At 37.6% G+C, this 18,237-nt stretch overlaps 1 protein-coding gene across 1 annotated transcript; it reads right to left on the minus strand.

The window, feature by feature from the left end:
• Window positions 1-1,652: 1,652 nt before the first annotated feature.
• LOC142169567 (F-box protein CPR1-like) lies at window positions 1,653-2,564 on the minus strand. Its single transcript, XM_075231441.1, has 2 exons — window positions 2,139-2,564; window positions 1,653-1,979 (listed from the first exon to the last, which is right to left on the minus strand). The coding sequence occupies exons 1-2, from the start codon at window positions 2,562-2,564 to the stop codon at window positions 1,653-1,655; spliced, it is 753 nt and encodes a 250-aa protein (XP_075087542.1).
• Between the last annotated feature and the right edge of the window lie 15,673 nt (window positions 2,565-18,237).

The raw sequence follows: 18,237 nt of genomic DNA on the forward strand, positions 1-18,237 counted from the left end.
CACTCCAAAATCCATATTCCGGTAACCGGCACCGGGCAAATCTATTCGCACAACTAATCCCACATGATGAAATTCGACAATATATATATATATATATATATATATATATATATATATATATATATATATATATATTATTATTATTATTATTATAAGAGCATCCGCATTAATCCAAGTGGCAGCCTCACAATAGGCTACTTGGCAAGAAATTTAGAAAAGTCTAATTGCTTATTTCATATAATATAAAAAAATTAAAAATATAAAATATATTTTATACAAAATAATAAAAGAACATATTTTGGACGAAGTAACAAATCAAAATTAGAATTAATTATGAAATTATGTCAGTTACAGATTATAGATAAAATACTAAATTTAAAAAAATAATTAAAACTAAGAAAGTAAATAATACTCAATATATTATTGATAAATTTAGAAACTTAAAGAATTAAGCAAGCTTAAAAGTGAATCCAAGTAATAGTCAAACTTAATATGAAGATAATATATTGAAAGTTGTATAAATTATATTAAAAGGATGGTAGTCAAGCTTTATATGAAGCCAAGTGGCGTATTGAGAAAAAGTAAAAATTATAGAATGATGAGACTTAATTAAATTTGAGATGAGAAAGTTATTTTTCAATTATGATGAAAAAATACAATGTAATACCACATAATTATAATCGAAATAAATCAAATCAAATAACATTGAACATTAAATGATTTTCAAGTAATGAATAAATAAAATTACTAACAAGAAAATAATTTTTTTATTATAAAATCATTTAGATAAAACTTATTGGAATTTGAGATGAGCAAGTATCTTTTGAATTATGATGAGAAAATTCATACAAATAATAAAACATAACTAAAACCATAATAGATAAAATCAAAAATAAAAAGATATAGAATGATGAATGAATTTTAAGTAAAAGAGTAATAAATTAATAATCAACTTTATCAAGAATAAGAAATCTATTTTATTTATGTTTTATTAAAGGAATTAATAAGCGAGGATATTAAATTTAAAGGCAAACCAATAAAAACTTTATATGATAATGTAATTAGATTGAGCAACGATCAAAGCAATAACGATAATCGAGGACCAAAAGGAGAAAAAATGGTATTGTATATTAAATTATAAGGTTTATTAGAATTTCAAATCAAAAAGTATTTTTGAGTATGGTATAATCATATTGACACGTGTATATTTGGACTTTTTCAATTGTTAAGGGCATTATTATTATTATTATTATTATTATTATTATTATTATTATTATTATTATTATTATTATTATTATTATTATTATTATTATTATTTTAACCGTTTTGATATATTAGAGGTTAATTTTAATATTTTGTTTGTCTATACGGCTCCACTATACCAAACGTCAAAGTCAAAAGCTGGACAATTGTTACTGGAAGGGTATATTTGAGATGAAAGATCAATAACGATGGGGATTTTCATGAACCAACATATATGTAAACGAAAGATAAATGTAACACAAATCGAATGTTTACTAATCCTTCTAAAATTTTAAGCAAGTTTTAAAATTTAACATTTCAAAATCACGAAAAATTTATAGGAAGGCAATTCCTTGCTAAATCATCTCTCATATTCCTGTTAGCCACTACATAACTCATCAAATGTATTCCTAGAGAGCATTAGGGGAGATTAAAGTCTCCACATATGTTAAAGCACGATAGAAGTAAAGTGATGCTTCAAGCCCAGCAATTTTAACTTCTTCAAACTTTTGTGTTTTTGGATCGTAAAATAGTAATTCAGCTTTACTCCTCCGAAATAAGATGCCTCCATCCTTCATAAAGCTCACAGGAAGGACATGGATTCTTGTACAAAGCCAGTTATCATCTGGCACTGGCACTGTAATTGCTAATACTTTACTCCATGAATAGCTCATGGTTCCATTCTTTTTCATACGCCAAACCTCGAAATCGGCCAACTCATTAATAAGGGACGAAAACTTTGTCAAACAAAGGCATCCTTCAACAGTGAACAAATTTGGTTTTTCCATTAATAGGTCCCGATGACCTTGAAACAATATTTCTTCAAAATTTTCATTTTTCAAACACAAAGATAAAATAAATTTATTGTCGGGTGGCTCATCTATGATCATATAAACAATTCCATCAGCAACAACCATATCTCCCTCAATGTCATAGCTTACGGGTAGCTTACCAATCAATTTCCACGAGTCACTCTTGGTCGAAAATATTTGAACATCATGTCCATCTGGATGATATATTAATCCTAGTCTAACTATTTTGTAATCGTCTTTGGAAGATGGAGAATCGTACCCTAAACCATAAAAAGTATGGGACCGCTCCTCACCATGAATGGAGATTGGACTTGGGATTTTTCTTGATTCTCTGATGGTTGGGTTCCACAGGACAATATTATAAGGAGAGAGAGCTAGAACAAATAACCCACTGCAAGAATTCACATATACTTTACCACCCCATGAAGATTCTGGAATTGTTGGAGGCTTAAGAAGAGAGACAACAGAATCACGTTGAAGTGAAGGGGCGTCTAAGGAGTAGTGGTACATTTGTTCCGTCACCATTCCATAACAACTCAGAAAGATTTTTTGATTTTGATAATTTTTTATATCACTTTTACATCGATCTTGGTGAAAATTGATGAATTGACGATCTTCAATTAGCGAACGCCAAGATTTGCAAACGAGCTTGAACCGTAAAAGCGATCTCACAGGAAGTTTTATCAGTACATCGATGATATTATCATGGGCAATAAAGTTATCAGGCATTCTGTTTGGGTTTGAGCTAGTACTGTTTGTGGTGTTGAAAGAATGTCACTAGGGTTGGAGTTTAATATGGGAAGCAAACAGACGCTTTTATGTGAAAACGATTCTTTAACATCTGACCTTTTTTTATCCTAATTTCACCCAACTTTTTCTTGTCGCTTGGTTTTGCCTTTTCCCTGATGGGGTAGGATTGCAATTTTAACTTTTTGATACGGCGGTGCCAATATATCTTCTCACACTAATGTGAGACGTGTACAACTGATTTTCAATTGTATTTCGCGTCCTTTCAATTGGCTCGGTTGTTTAAAGAGACTTCACTAAGCTTGGGCAACATTAAGGCTGTCCCGTCCGTCCCGGCCCACTTAATTCGTAACTGGATGGCCCCATGTTAAACGGGACACGTGATGGGACGTGATGGCCATTTCGTCCCGTTTATCCCATCCGTTTTGTCTCGTCCCGTCCCGCATTCTTCTTCTTTTTTTTAATTATAGCCGTTGGGCAACAGATTCAATTGCAAAAATAGCCGTTCCCAACGGCCATATTTAAAAAGTATTTTTTTCTCTATTCCCCAAGTTTATTTAATTTCTACTATACTTAACCCATCTTTAAAATTAAGAGGTGCAAATGGACTTGTTCGTAAAATTTATGAGAATTTAGCAATTCAAGAAAATGAACAACCATCTCTCGAAGACTGCCAAGATAAAATATATTCTTATGCTAGATCAATGTTTGATAAATATAAATCTATGGAAATAACAAGTGGTGAAACTGGTTCGTCTACTTCTAAGTCTAGAGTAGAAGTTCTATGGGAAGATATGGATGATATAACATGTTTTGATTCCTCTATTGATGACAAGCTTGATTCTTATCTTAATCAAGTATTGAAAAGTATTAAAGATGAAGAAGGCAACGAACAACTTTTGGCATGGTAGAGGGACTGTGGCAAGGCTTTTCCAACACTTTCAATAATGACCTGAGATATCCTGGCTATTTAAGCATCATCAGTAGCATCAGAGAGTGCTTTTAGTGCAGCAAGATTTCAAATCAAAGATCATAGACATTCATTAGCAGAGGACAACATAGAAATTTTCGTATTATTTAGAGATTGGATTAATTCAGAAAGTAGAAATCTTGGTTTTAAAAAATTAACCACTAGGGAAGAAGAAGAATACAATGAGATACTTAGCACTGGGAGCGATGACGGCATGGAACTCATGGAACATCAATAAATATTTCCAATTCCAGAACAATGTCCGAGAGAAATTATAGATAAGTTACAACGAAATTATATAGGAGCTTACAAATATTAGTATGATAATTTATAATTGGCTACTAAGAGGCCTAGTTCAAACAGAACCCTTCCCAGAAGGTGGCTGCGTAGATTAGGTGCTCTTCAAAAGAATTATATTTTTATGTGTGATTTGAAAGTTCTATTAATAAAATAAAAATCTCTAAGCGTTGAATTATTTTTATGAATTGTCTTACACTCTTACTTAGTTACATAATTGCTTGAAATTATATTAAATAAATTATAACTCTATTATATATTTATAATTACTAGAATATTTTATTACAAGTGTTTCGTTTTAATATTTTATAATTCTTTACTTAGTTTCCTAATTTCCGATTAACTTTTAAGTTTATTAAATAAGTCAAAAAACTAGCCGTTGCAAACTTTAGAAATTTAATCATTGTAAAAAAAATAGCCATTGCCAAACTTAATGCATAAATAATTTTTTGCCAAAACATTGGGGACTGGGTGGTTTTGTGCTTCACGTTAAAGAAGTCTTGGCCGCGTTTGGTAAGGCTTGGGGCCAGTGGCCTTCGCGTTTGCGGGAGACATGTCGTGTTCGCATAGGGTCGAGGGCTTGGGCCTCGGCAACCCAGTTTCCTTACTCGTTCGCGAGTGAGGGCACGCGTTCGCGATGAGGAGACAGCTCAGTGCACTGCGTTCGCGAGTGTCCTCTCGCGATCGCGAAGAGGGTTTTTCCGGGGTTCTTCAGTTTTGCCTTTGCGATGGCAAGGGCTTGTCCACGATCGTGATGAAGGCAGGCCTTAGCAGAGACTTGTTTTAAAAACCGGACTTAGGCCATTTTCTCTCATTTTGCATTACCTTGGCCGATTTTGGATTTTCTTGGTGAGGGGTTTTCACCTAGCTATTGAAGGTAAGTAATTCCTACCTAATGTAAGTTTAATTCATAGATTATGGGTATTATTTAACATGTAAAATGTGCAAATTTTAGGAGATTGTTGAAAAACCTAAGCTTTAATAAAAATGGGATTTAACCACAAAAATGATTATGGAATTGGGTGGAAATTATATATTTGAGTTCGTTAGGTTATGGGTAACATTTGTCTCCGAAAGTTTACGGAGTCCGGGCACGTGGACCCGGGGGTAAATTTTAAGAATATTCCAATTTAGGTTGGGTAATTACTCTAATAGCTAAATTATGAACTTGTGAGTGTATATTGATTAATTTATACAATATCTGGCTAGCTTTGGATTTTTCGGCACCAAGTTGAGGTTTTAGAGTGGATTTGTGGGCCGGAAAGTGAGCTTTGGGACGAGGTAAGTCTCTTGTCTAACCTTGTAAGAGAGAATTTACCCCATAGGTATTTTATATTACTATTTGCTTCTAATTGTGGGGGCTACGTACGCACGAGGTGAAAAGAGTCTGTGCGTAGCTACAAATCATGCTTATGTTCGGGTAGTTTAAGTGCCTCAATTATATTCAGACTTGATAAAGGATTCGTAAAGACTGAATTTCAATTACTTTGAGTTTTGGCAGGTTACTTGACGGTTAATAGAAATTGTGCTTCCTTGTGTATTAGTCTTGTGATAGATTTTTAATCAGATGTTCATAGAGTATTCTCTCTTCTTGTAGAGCAGGTCGAACGCCTCGGTAGTATAATAGATGTATCTATGATTTGTGTGGTTCAACCATCGGCAGTGTACATATTATTTTGGATGGCCATACGACCTCGATATAAATCGTGCCTGATAATGCTTTGAATCCTATTACACTTGATATTATATTTATGACTTGAGAGGTTATAATTTATTTATTGGCCCGAAATTGTTAGAGTTAGTATATGTTAGTTGGAAATCTTTAAATTGACTATAAGTTAAAGAATCATTTATTCACTGCTTGCTATTGTGTTATTATTATTATTCATATATTCCATGGCTATTTAGAATTTTTGTATTTTATTTGTTAGCCCACAGTAAGTGTCGATGTCGACCCCCTCGTCACTACTTCTTCGAGGTTAGACTGGATAATTATCGGTACATGTTGTTTATATACTCACTCTACACTTCTGTACTAATCGTGCAGGATTTGAGGCAGATGCATCTGGTAGTCATTCAGGCGTGCACCCCCGTTATCCTGATGCATAGTGGTGAGCTGCTCTGTCACGACCTAAAATCCCACCTCAGGCATCGTGATGGAACCTAGTCTCTAAGACTAGGTAAGCTGATTATAATCACATTTCGAGCCATTTGTTTTAAATAGAAACTAACAATGAAATAGTTACAAACAACCTCCCAAGACTGGTAATACTGAGTCACGAACTCTAACTAAATACATAAAATGTTCTCAAGGATCGAATACTCAGTACTGTTTGAATAATAATTAACAGTACAATAAAAATGAGACTCCAAGGAACTGCGACGACCAAACAACTCTACCTTGAATCCTTGAGATCCCACTCTAACTCTGTCCGACTCCGATATCTTCAATACCTGGCTCTGCACAAAAATGTGCAGTAGTGTAGTATGAGTACACCACAGTCGGTAGCCAGTAAGTATCAATACTAACCTCAGAGGAGTAGAGACGAGATACAGTCAAGACACTCACTAGTCTAATAACTTGTGACATATAGTATGCAAAAATAATAGGAAACAAATAACAATAAGGGAAACACAAATCAACCAGTGATATGCACAGCAGGACAACAAGAACACCATTAATATCGCTCAACAAATAATAAATACAAGTACACCCAATTAAATCAAGTCCTTCAAATAAATATCTTTCACATATAATTCTTCAAAATAACTCTCTTTCAAATATAATTTTCTCAAATAAATATCTTTCACATATAATTCTTTCCATAAATCTCTTTCAAATATAATTTCCTCAAATAGGTATCTTTCAAATATAATTTCTTCAAATAAATATCTTTCGAATATAATTCTTTCAATAAATACTTTTTGAATAAAAATCCTTCCAAATAAATATTTTGAATATAATTCTTTCAATAAAAAGTAATGATGTGACACCTCATTTCATTATCGTAAAAATACGGGTCTCAGCCCACTGTCATATTTTCATGGCACTTTGTGCCCATAATTAAATCATCATATTTTTAAGGCACCTCGTGCCCACTTTTCATATCACATCTGCGCGTACAGTTCACGTGCTAATAATAAAACCATCATATTTTTCCCAGCACTTCATGCCCACGTTTCATATCTCAAATGCACGGACAATTCACGTGCCAATATCATCATTATTTACTCACGGCACCTCGTGCCCATATTTCTTTTCATAATCCGCCTGTCAATAGACACAGGCTCCCAATTTCAACATAAATCAGACTATTATCAATTTACCAACAACAAGACAAATTGCATAAGGTAAAATAATAAACACAAGGAAAATCACAACATCATATAAAAATCACAAATGCAACCACTCCACATCATCACATATCATCCCTGACAATAGTCACCCTTATCTTTCCTATAGTCACCCTTATCACTCCTATAATATCCTCCCTTATTCCTCCGCCCTCACAATATCAATATCCATCCTTATCCCTCATATAGCCACCCTTATCTCTCATATAGCCACCTTTATTGCTCCGCCAGACAATATCCCAACACACATAACAACAGTGAAATGCCACCCTTATACAGAATATTATCACGGTAACATAACAAAAATCAATTCATAACACAATTTTCCCAATGGCCACAACCAATTCCAAAGGTATAACAAATCAATTAATTTCACAACAAATAACCGAAGGCTCCACACGGTGTGTATAACACCTCAAAACAAAAAAACCAACCGTGATAGAAATTACTCAGCATAGGGCAACGCCTTCATTAATCCAAATTCTCAATAATTATATAAATTCCTCATCTTAAGCTCATTTAATTAATTATTTGCAGAGGAAACATTCACATCAAATCATCATATAAAAACAAATTCAATAAATGCGAATTGAGGTATGGCAAATAGATGATTAAATAAATATCAACAATTATCCAATTTACTACACAATATGCCCAAGACTTTAACTCAGTAAATTTTTCACATATAAGCCCGAGTACGTACTCGTCACCTCGCGTACACGGCTTTTCACATTTCACAAATGGCACATAAGACTCGATGCCTAAGGGGCAATTCCCCCACTCAAGGTTAGGCAAGATACTTACATTTTTGAAGTTATGCCGATTTTTCAAAATCTCCTTCTTGCTTCAATTGACCTCCGGACAGCTCAAATCTATTCTAATTAATTGTACAACTTCATTAAAATTTATCGGAAATAATTCCGGATAATAATATGCCGACTTAAAGTTTTATTCGAAAAAATCAATAAAAGTCAACGCGGGGCCCGCCTCTCGGAACCCGATATAATTTTTATGATATCTGAATACCCATTCCGATACTAGTTCAACCATATCAATTTTATCAAATTCCGATAACAGCTCGACCTCCAAATCTTAAATTTTTGTTTTTGTAAGATTTTGCAAAAATCTTGATTTCTTCCATTTAAATACGAATCAAACAATGAATATAACCATAGATTCATGAAATATAATCACTTTAGGATATAGAACACTTATCCCAACCAAGCTTGTTAAAACTCCCTCCAGAATCGCCCAAATCTGAGCTTCAAAAATTCCAAAACGAAAATGGCAAAAATGACCAAGTTCAATCCTTATGTTTCTGCCCAGTTTCGCACCTGCAGAGTGCTTCCACACTTCTGCGTGCTCTCTTTTGCGAGAAAAATCATGCTTCTGTGAAAGTTTACTGCCCAATCGACCCTCGCATTTGCGAGAATCGCCAGTGCGAGGCAGTGTCCGCTTCTGCGCGCATGGCCGCTTCTGCGGTTGCCTTTGCGCTTTTGCGCTTGTGCTTCTACGCACCAGTTACCACTTTTGTGGCCTTCTCATGTCCTCCTCTTCAGACACGGGCTAACATCATCAACCCTCTAAACAGGGATAAACATGTAAGTAGGTCACAAAAATTATGAAGCTCACCCATAAGCAGATCATAACAGGAGGACTCACCTCAATATTCAGAACCGAATCAAATTAAGGGAAAATACCTTTTTTATAATAAATCAGGATCATACCTGTAAAGACACTCTCTGGTGTAGTGGCCTCTTCCATACCATAGAAAATATATCAACGGGCTAGGTCTCCCCATTTAGGGCGCCCTCTACCCGCCTGTCCTCCACATTTAACTAGCTGTGTACGTGGAGTAGTAACTGCATTAGGGCCTATAGCCTGAGTGTTCTGATGAAATCCACCTCTCCCAAGTCTGGGATAATCTCTCATGATATGCTTAGTATCACCACACTCATAACAACCCCTCTGAGGCCGCGGCTGCTCGTACTGAGTCTATGCCGAATAACTAGAATAACCACTGTAAGAACCTCATATCGGTGGTGCACTATAAGAACTTATTGGAGCACCCCGAGTAATCTGATGTGCGGACTGAGCTGGTCGACTGCTCGAGCCTCCACCATAATGGGTCATAGCTGAAGATTAAAATTCATTGAACCCTCCAGAACTTCGAGACCTTTTGGTCTCCTTAGACTCTTTTTCCTCACTTAGAACACCCTCAATCCTCCTCGCAATCTCCACTACTTGTTGAAATGGAGTATCAGTTTGCAATTCTCGAGCCATGCACATTTTAAGATCATAATCGAGACCCTCAATGAATATGCAAACTCGCTCTCTAATATTAGGAACTAAGATAGGTGTATGACGAGCTAATTCACTGAACCTGATAGCATATTCTGACACTTTCATAGTGCCCTGACGAAACTGTAATGACCCGATCAGTCGTTTTGAGATCTAGAGTGTCGTTCAGTAGTTTAAGTCCATGAGCAACTTCACTCAGGTATTATGACTTGTACGCGTGGTCGGAATTGAAATTTCAGAAGTTCAGAGTTGATTTGAAAAGAAAATTCTCATTTCGGAAGCTTTAAGTTGAAAGAATTGACTAAGGTTGGATTTTTGAGTAAACGATCTCGGAATCGGGATTTAATGGTTCTAACAAGTTCGTATGATGTATTCATACTTGGACGTCCAGATCGGGTTTTGGATGACCCGAGAGCATTTCGGCGCCTATTATGGAAGTTGGCATTTTGGAAGAATTTCATAAATTTGGGTTGAAGTGCATTTCAATGTTATCAATGCCTGTTTGGGATTCCGAGTCTGGGAATAGCTCTGTATGGTGATTATGGTATTGGGAGCGTGTCCGGAAGCGGATTCGGAGGTCCGTAGGTCATTTTGGATTCATTTGGCTAAAGCTAGAAATTTGAAGGTTTTTGAGAAGTTTGACCGAAAGTGGACTTTTTGGTATCGGGATTGAAATCTGATTCCGGAAGTTGGAGTAGGTCCGTAATGCCAAATATGACTTCTATGTAAAATGTGCAGTCAATTGGACGTGATTTGATAGGTCTCGGCATCGATTGTAAAAGTTTGGAATTTCAAAGTTCATTAAGTTCGAATTGGAGGGTGATTTATGATTTCGATGTTGTTTGATGTGATTTGAGGCCTTGAGCAGGTCCGTGTTATGTTATTGGACTGGTTGGTGTGATTGGACGTGGTCCCGGGGGCCTCGGGTGAATTTCGGAGTAGCTTCAGAGTGTTTTGTTAAGAAGTTGGATTGATGGTTCTAGTGTGATCGCATTTGCGATGTAATGGTCGCAAATGCAAACATCGCAATTGCGAGGAAGGGTCCGCATTTGCGAAGGGTAGGAATTTTTTGAGGGGTTCGCATTTGCGAATAATTTATTTCTTTTGCGGACCTGTCCCCTTCGCATCTGCAAAGATCTTGGTCGCAATTGGGACCTGGGCAGGGGCAACTTGGCTTCGTATTTGCGATGCATTTGTCCCAAATGTGACCATCTCATTTGCGAGCCAGATATCGCAGATGTGACATCTGTGACCGGAGCCGATGGCTTTTATTCCGAGAGTTAGCCCATTTCCCTAATTTCCCACTTGAACTTAGGCGATATTTGAGAGCATTGTTAGAGGGAGTTCCATCACCATCAAGAGGTAAGTGAATTATTCTAGTTGGGAGTTAAATTCTAGGTTTATATATGGATTTAGACCTGAAAATTTGTAGAAATTTGAGATTTTGAAGAAAAACCTTGAAATTGGTATTCTTGGATGTTGATCACGAATTTGGGCATGAAATTGAGAATAAATTATATATTTGAATTAGTGAGGCTATGGGTAATGCTTATCTTTGAAATGTTTTGGAATCCGGGCACGTGGGCTCGAGGGTGATTTTATCAACTTTTCGAACGGAGTTGGAAATGTTTATAAAATAATTAATTAGGAGTATTAGAGTATTTTTTTATTCGGTTGCGTCATATTTGACTTGTTTTGGAGCGACGGGCATCAGTTGAAATTGTTAGAGCGTCCTTGGAGCCAGTTATGGAATTGCGGAGCAAGGTAATTCTCCTTTTTAACCTTGTAAGAGGGAATTTATTCCATAGGTGAAATAAATCACTGTGTGCTCCCATTTGTGGGGGCTATGTACGCACGGGGTGACGAGAGTCCGTGCGGAGCTACTATTATGCCTAAGTTCGGGTAGTATAGGACCCATAAGCATGCTTTACTTGTAATATTTGAAATCTGTTGTCATTGTAAAATGCTGAAATCATATCGAACTTTGTTAATAAATTTCTAAAAGACTAGACATCATTTTCTTGACTTTTAAAAGAGAAATTTTCCTTTCTCCTTGGATAATTTCCCCTTGATGAATTCTTAATTGATTATTTGAACGTGTTATCTTTTGTGGAACGGGCCACGGTAGATTAAATAGATGCATATTTGGTTCGCGACATTCAACCCTCTAGCAATGCACAATTTAAATAATTATTGGATCGGGCCGTACGACCTCGGCATGACTTGTGCATACTTGTATTTCTTGCCTTGAAATTTATATATAACGATATTGCCTCCCTGGTCTGAGATAAACTGATAATTCGATATGGCCTCATTGGCCGGAGATATAATCGTTAAATAGTGGGAGATAAAATTTGGAGATTCCTTAATTATGAAAGAACTGTTTACTTACTTCAGAATAATGTGCTTGCAACTGTATTAATTAATTCATGTATAATTTAATGATATTATTCCATTTATTTATAGCCCATAGTAAGTGGCGAAGTCGACCCCTCTTCACTACTTCTTCAGGGTTAGGCGGGATACTTACTGGGTACGTGTTGATTTACGTACTCATACTACACTTGCTGCACTTTTTTGTGCAGGTACACATATATTTAGCGGCCTTGTGGGCCCATAGGCACGATTATGTTGGGGACTTAGGGGAGCTGCATTCTATACGATGCTCCGCATCCAGCAGAGTCTCGTTCAAAGTATTGTACTTTTCTTCTTGTCCAAATTTGTATTCCGGACAGTTACTGTATTTTATTTTAAATTCCTAGAAAAGGCTCATGCATTTGGGACACCGGGTTCTGAGATGATTATGGGATGTTCAATATTGAAATTGGAAAACATTGTTATTTATTCTGTAAATACATCTTTTACTTGATAAATTGAAGTGAACTACCAATTTCAAAAACATTAAAAATGAGAATTTAATTTACTATTTAGGTTGGCTTGCCTGACAGTGGTGTTCGGCGCCATCACGACCTTTAACGTATATTGGGTCATGACAACATGGTATCAGAGCAGTAGGTTGACTTAGGTATCACGAGTCATGAGCAAGTCTAGTAGAGTCTTGCGGATCGGTACAGAGACGTCTGTACTTATATTTGAGAGGCTACAAGGCTGTTAGGAGCACTTCCCTTCTTGATTCCTCATCGTGCAATTTGATTCCTTTGAAGCTTTTACCTTCATTTCCTTACCATTCATTCTTATGTGAAGTGAAGCACTTGCTATCGATCGAGAATTGAGGAATTGTAGTGGTACGACAGATATGGTGCGGGATGTTTCTCCCTGCGTAGTTGACTGGGCAATTTTCATCGCCTTGTGGAAGGATATTATGTCATTTCAGCTTAGTAGCTGTACTTCTGAGAGCTTTGAGGCTATGTGCAGGGTTTTTTTTATGCTCATGAGTTGTTATCACACAGTATTGATGTTATGGTAGGATGCTTGCCTATGTCTCGGGGCAGTGAATGACTTGAAATAAGGTTTACTCAGTGCATGATTCAGAGACTCAGTATTTTACTTCCGACAGAGGAAAGGAAATCGAACCAAGAATCTCCAGATTTGGATTGATGGAATAACGAGGCTTGGTATTTTCGAGCATAGTAGAGTTCTCAAATTGTGATGTGGTGTCATCGTCCTTGTTGAACGAGTTAAGGTTCGCCGATGTTATGGCCTTCTTCAATTTGCCTTTGGGGCAGGGTACTGTGAAATGGTGTTGGAGATGCGGTTGTCAGAGATAATAGAGTGTAGCGGTTTCGGAATCGGATTGGTACTTCTAGTATTGATGGCTCAAGAAAAAGGATCTTCAAAGAGGTTTAAAGTTAGTAGCGATCTGTTGGTTCAAGTTCTACAGAGGTAGATTTTGATTTAAGGCAACAACTGGGAAGCGAATAATGAGGAAGGGCATGTGGGAGGTGCCTTGCGGTGGATAAAATTATAGAAGGCCAAGTGTGAGAAACAGGAGTCGGGTAGCTACTTAAATGAGTGAGTTTGACCAAAGTGGGAGAGTGGCAGAGTAGCACGTGAGTTCTGTGATAGGATAGCTACACGCCTTGAGAAATGTTTAGAATGATTTGGTAATTATGGTGGACGGTGATTGGGTCTATGGACTTAATTTGAGATATTGGCTATTATACGGCGGGATATTGGATACAACATAAAGGAGTTGCTTGATATGAAGAAGGTTACAACATGACTTTGGATTGGAATGTATTGTCACACCTTTAGTTGACATCCATAGGGAGTGAACGGACTGGCGCAGCTATTGAATGAGCTCAGACTCGGGATGGTATACTGATTTCATAGTAATTATACCCAGTGCAGCGAAGTTGGAATATGTCGGCATGAAATTTCCACATGTGGGTTATCTCCTATGAGCAGGTTAGCGGTCGCGTGGTGTTGATGAAGCTTATGCAAAGAATTCTACTTGCTACCCGGTAAGAGATTTAATATGTAAATGTGGCTAGTGGTTCAGAGTGTTTATTAAAGGTTAATGGAAGGATTTCGAGGAATTTGGCGGGTTGATTGTGCTAGATCACGTCGATGAAGGAAGAATCTTGGTGGGTTTTAGGTTTATGCAATAGTAGCTTCAAGCAAAGTGGGAGAGTTCCACCGCCTACAGTTGGATTGCATAGTCGTCTATTTGTAAGATTTCTGGTTATCGTCATATTGATGGGTTATTACGACTAAGGAAAGAGAACATCAGTGGTAATTTGAGCAAGCGATTTGAGGAATGTATGCTATAGTTGGCCTTACCGATTCATGGTCAGTCTTTGGGAAGACTCAGGAATTTTTGCTTCGTGTAGAGGCGAGTTACAAGGAAGATGATTTGTCCAGGTGCTTCTTTGAAAGGGTGCTCATATGCTAGCTGATCCTTGGAGTTGATTATATTCGGGACCAAGTCAGAGTGGGTGACTCCCAATAACGGTCCTAGTAAATTCAAAAGTTAAGATGTGGTGTCTAAGGATTTAGAGTCCATAGTATGGTTGAATATCGAGCTTTTACAGCGGATTATGATAAAAGTGACTTGGAGTGTTCTATATTATCTTTGGTATGCGGTTTAGCAATGGAAGAATGGGAGAAAATAACTTCAGAATCGTAAAGGAAATATTAGAATGGGTGTACCAGTTGAAGATGCGGATGTGCGCACAAGGAGGGTGTGAGATGGTTAGTGGGTTTTGGGGACAATGTGGTCTCGTGTGATGGGGTCATTAAGGATGAGTGTGAATTGAGTTAGTTATATTGATAAGGGAGCTGTTGTTAGTTCGAAGGAAGATCTAGAGTAAACTAGGAAAATTCTGGTTTAGTTAGCAATGGTTGAATCGACATAATGATAGCAATGACCAACTCCTTCAGCGTGTTGGGTTATTCATGTGATTTATGACGGTACGTGTGAGGTTTGACGGTCTCCATAACTGATCTTATTCGGAGGCTTTCGTGTATTAAGTAAAAGGGTTCTATGTGGTGAAGTGTTACCCTATTAGTAGTTTAGAGGTTAAGATGAAATTCTTGTACTCTTGCGCATTGGCAGGATTAAGTGCAGTGATCGGCTTGGGATTTGGAAGTTGAGGATCAAGGTTGCAGCTTGTGTCTACAAGAATTTTAAGAGCTCGGATGAACATGAAAGGATTTAGATGGTTATAGTAAGCTCTTATTGTCTTTGACACCATGTGAGATCGGTACCTGGTGTGAAGAGGCTTGGTATACATAATGCGGATTCTTGAATTTGCTTTACAATGATTGGTGTGGCCGGTAGTATGAATGTATAGACTTGTTAACTGGTGCGAAAGGTCATGGGAGCATATCCCACGGGAAGATTGTATAAGTGTTACATGTAGTCACTTGATTGATTGACGTATGGAAACCAAGTATGAAGATTTTGGTAATATCGCTAATTGGGAATTTATGCCTGGAGGGCGCTCGGTTCATTTGGTTGTGGATTGTGGAAGTTTGTTCCGGTTATAATGGTTGTTCTTGTGTGTTATGGGGAAAAGGGGTTATTATGGATCCCTGAAAGTTTATTAGCCTAGTACGGTGCGATCAAAATTTGCTTGAGGTATGTGGATGGATTTAAATGTGAATATGGGCTCTATGTCAGGCCGGATGTGTTCATTTCAGCATAGCGCTCCCTTATGGATGAGTATTCATACGTTGGACGTCATTTCATCGACGGCTATTTCATGTAATACTATATTATCCCATGTGAGTTGTGAAACGACTTGTTAATTTCATGTGTGTTGAGGTTCCTCGTAGCGATGATGTTATGTGTGCAGGATAGCTCTCGAGATTCAGATCATATATCGCACCTTAGTTGTGCTTGAGTTTTGTCGCGTATGGCACTGTCTGTCCTCCCATGGATGGTATTATACACTTAGCGTGCTTGTGTCCGATATTTGGATATTTTGTAGTAATGAGAATTCTAGCTTGGTAAGTATCTCCTTATATAGATTTTATTTTTGGATCGGGTTGCGCGCCGCAATAGTGTGATGTTAAGTACAGTCCCCCATATTCTATTTTGTGTGTTTTGTGTCCCATTTTCTGAGGAATGTTCGTAACACATTTTCGGTTGTCTAATTAGTTACGCGTGTTGAGTAATCCTTTCTAGAGATTCGTTTTCCTTATGTATCATGTTCGAGTTTGTAGCTTATTGGCACATCGCGCCAGCATATGAGACTTTTGGTCATGTTTGGGGTGGCTTGTTGCCTGAGCAGCTTATTCTGGGTGAGATGAGATTTTGGATCTGGGATCAATGCGTTCGGATTATATGAAGCATATTAAAGAGCAATTACCATTATTTGGTTCATAATGAGGTGATGATTCTAGTCAAGAGGGGAGATTCAATGATTTGATAACTCGGCAGTTGGTTAGGAATTTCTACACATCTTTTTCATTGTGGAGGTATTGCAAGAGTTGGAGCAAGACTTATATATGCCATGAGGTGCATTGTGAGCATCAAGTTCGTGAAATTTTGGCTATTATGGTCAGAGAATGTTATTATGGTCATGTGAATGTTGCGGTGCAAGGTGTGAATTCAGCAAAGGTATGCAGTCATGTTCTAGTACATCGTGTGGTGATTGATACGGTGTTTGTATGTCGGTAGCAGGCCTGGCAGAGAATTCCGGATGTTGGAACTGGGCTCTAAGGCTTATTTGACTAAATAAAAGAGAATATATTCAGATTTGATCAAGCTAATGTGCTCAACTGAGTTATGGTAGCACGGGTAGGTGCACGAGGTGTTAAACAGTGATTTCAGACAACTCCAGCGCAGTTCTTAGCACGTTCGAGGACGAACGTATGTTTAAATGAGAGAGAATTTAACGACCTGATCGGTCGTTTGAGCTCTAGCACGTCGTTCAGCAGTTTGAGGCCATGAGCAACTTCACTTCAGGTACTATGACTTGTACGCGTGGTCGTAATTGAAATTTCGGAAGTTCAGAATTGATTTGAAAACAAACATCTCATTTTTGAAGCTTTAAGTTGAAAGAATTGACTAAAGTTAGATTTTTGAGTAAACGATATCGGAATCGGGATTTGAAGGTTCCAACACGTTTGTATGATGAATTTGGACTTGGGCGTATGTCCGGATCGGGTTTTGGATGACCTGGGAGCGTTTCGGCGCCTATTGTGGAAGTTGAAATTTTGGAAGAATTTCAAAAATCTGGGTTGAAGTGCATTACAATGTTATCAATGTCCGTTTGGGATTCCGAGTCTAGGAATAGCTCTGTATGGTGATTATGGTTTTGGGAGCGCGTCCAGAAGCGGATTCAGGGGTCCGTAGGTCATTTTGGAGTCATTTGGCTAAAGCTAGAATTTTAAAGGTTTTTGAGAAGTTTGACCGGAAGTGGACTTTTTTATACCAGGGTCGAAATCCGATTCCGGAAGTTGGAGTAGGTCCATAATGTTAAATGTGAATTGTGTGCAAAATTTGATGTCAATCGGATGTGATTTGGTAGATCTCGGCATAAATTGTAGAAGTTTGGAATTTCAAAATTCATTCTGTTCGAATTGGAGGGTAATTCGTGATTTCGATATTGTTTGATGTGATTTGAGGCCTCGAGAAGGTCCGTGTTATGTTATTGGACTGGTTGGTAAGATTGGACGGGGTCCCGGGGGCCTCGGGTGAGTCTCGGAGTGGCTTTGAAGTGTTTTGTTAAGAAGTTGGATTGCTGGTTCTGGTGTGATTGCATTTGCGGTGTAATGGTCGCAACTGCGAATATCGCAATTGCGAGGAGGGGTTCGCATTTGCGAAGGGTGGGAATTTTCTAAGTGGTTCGCATTTGCGAACAATTTGTCACTTTTGCGGACATGTCCCCTTCGCATTTGCGAAGATCTTGGTTACAATTGCGACCTGGGCAGGGGCAACTAGGCTTCGCATTTGCGATGCATTTGTCGAAAATGCAACCATCGTATTCGCGATCTAGATGTCGCAAATGCGAATTCTGCGACTGGAGCCAAGGGCTTTTATTCTGAGACTTAGCCCATTTCCCTCATTTTTCACTTGGACTTAGGCGATTTTTGAGAGGAGGT

This window comes from Nicotiana tabacum, chromosome 15 (genome assembly GCF_000715075.1).
Source record: "Nicotiana tabacum cultivar K326 chromosome 15, ASM71507v2, whole genome shotgun sequence".
Classification (NCBI taxonomy): Eukaryota; Viridiplantae; Streptophyta; class Magnoliopsida; order Solanales; family Solanaceae; genus Nicotiana; species Nicotiana tabacum.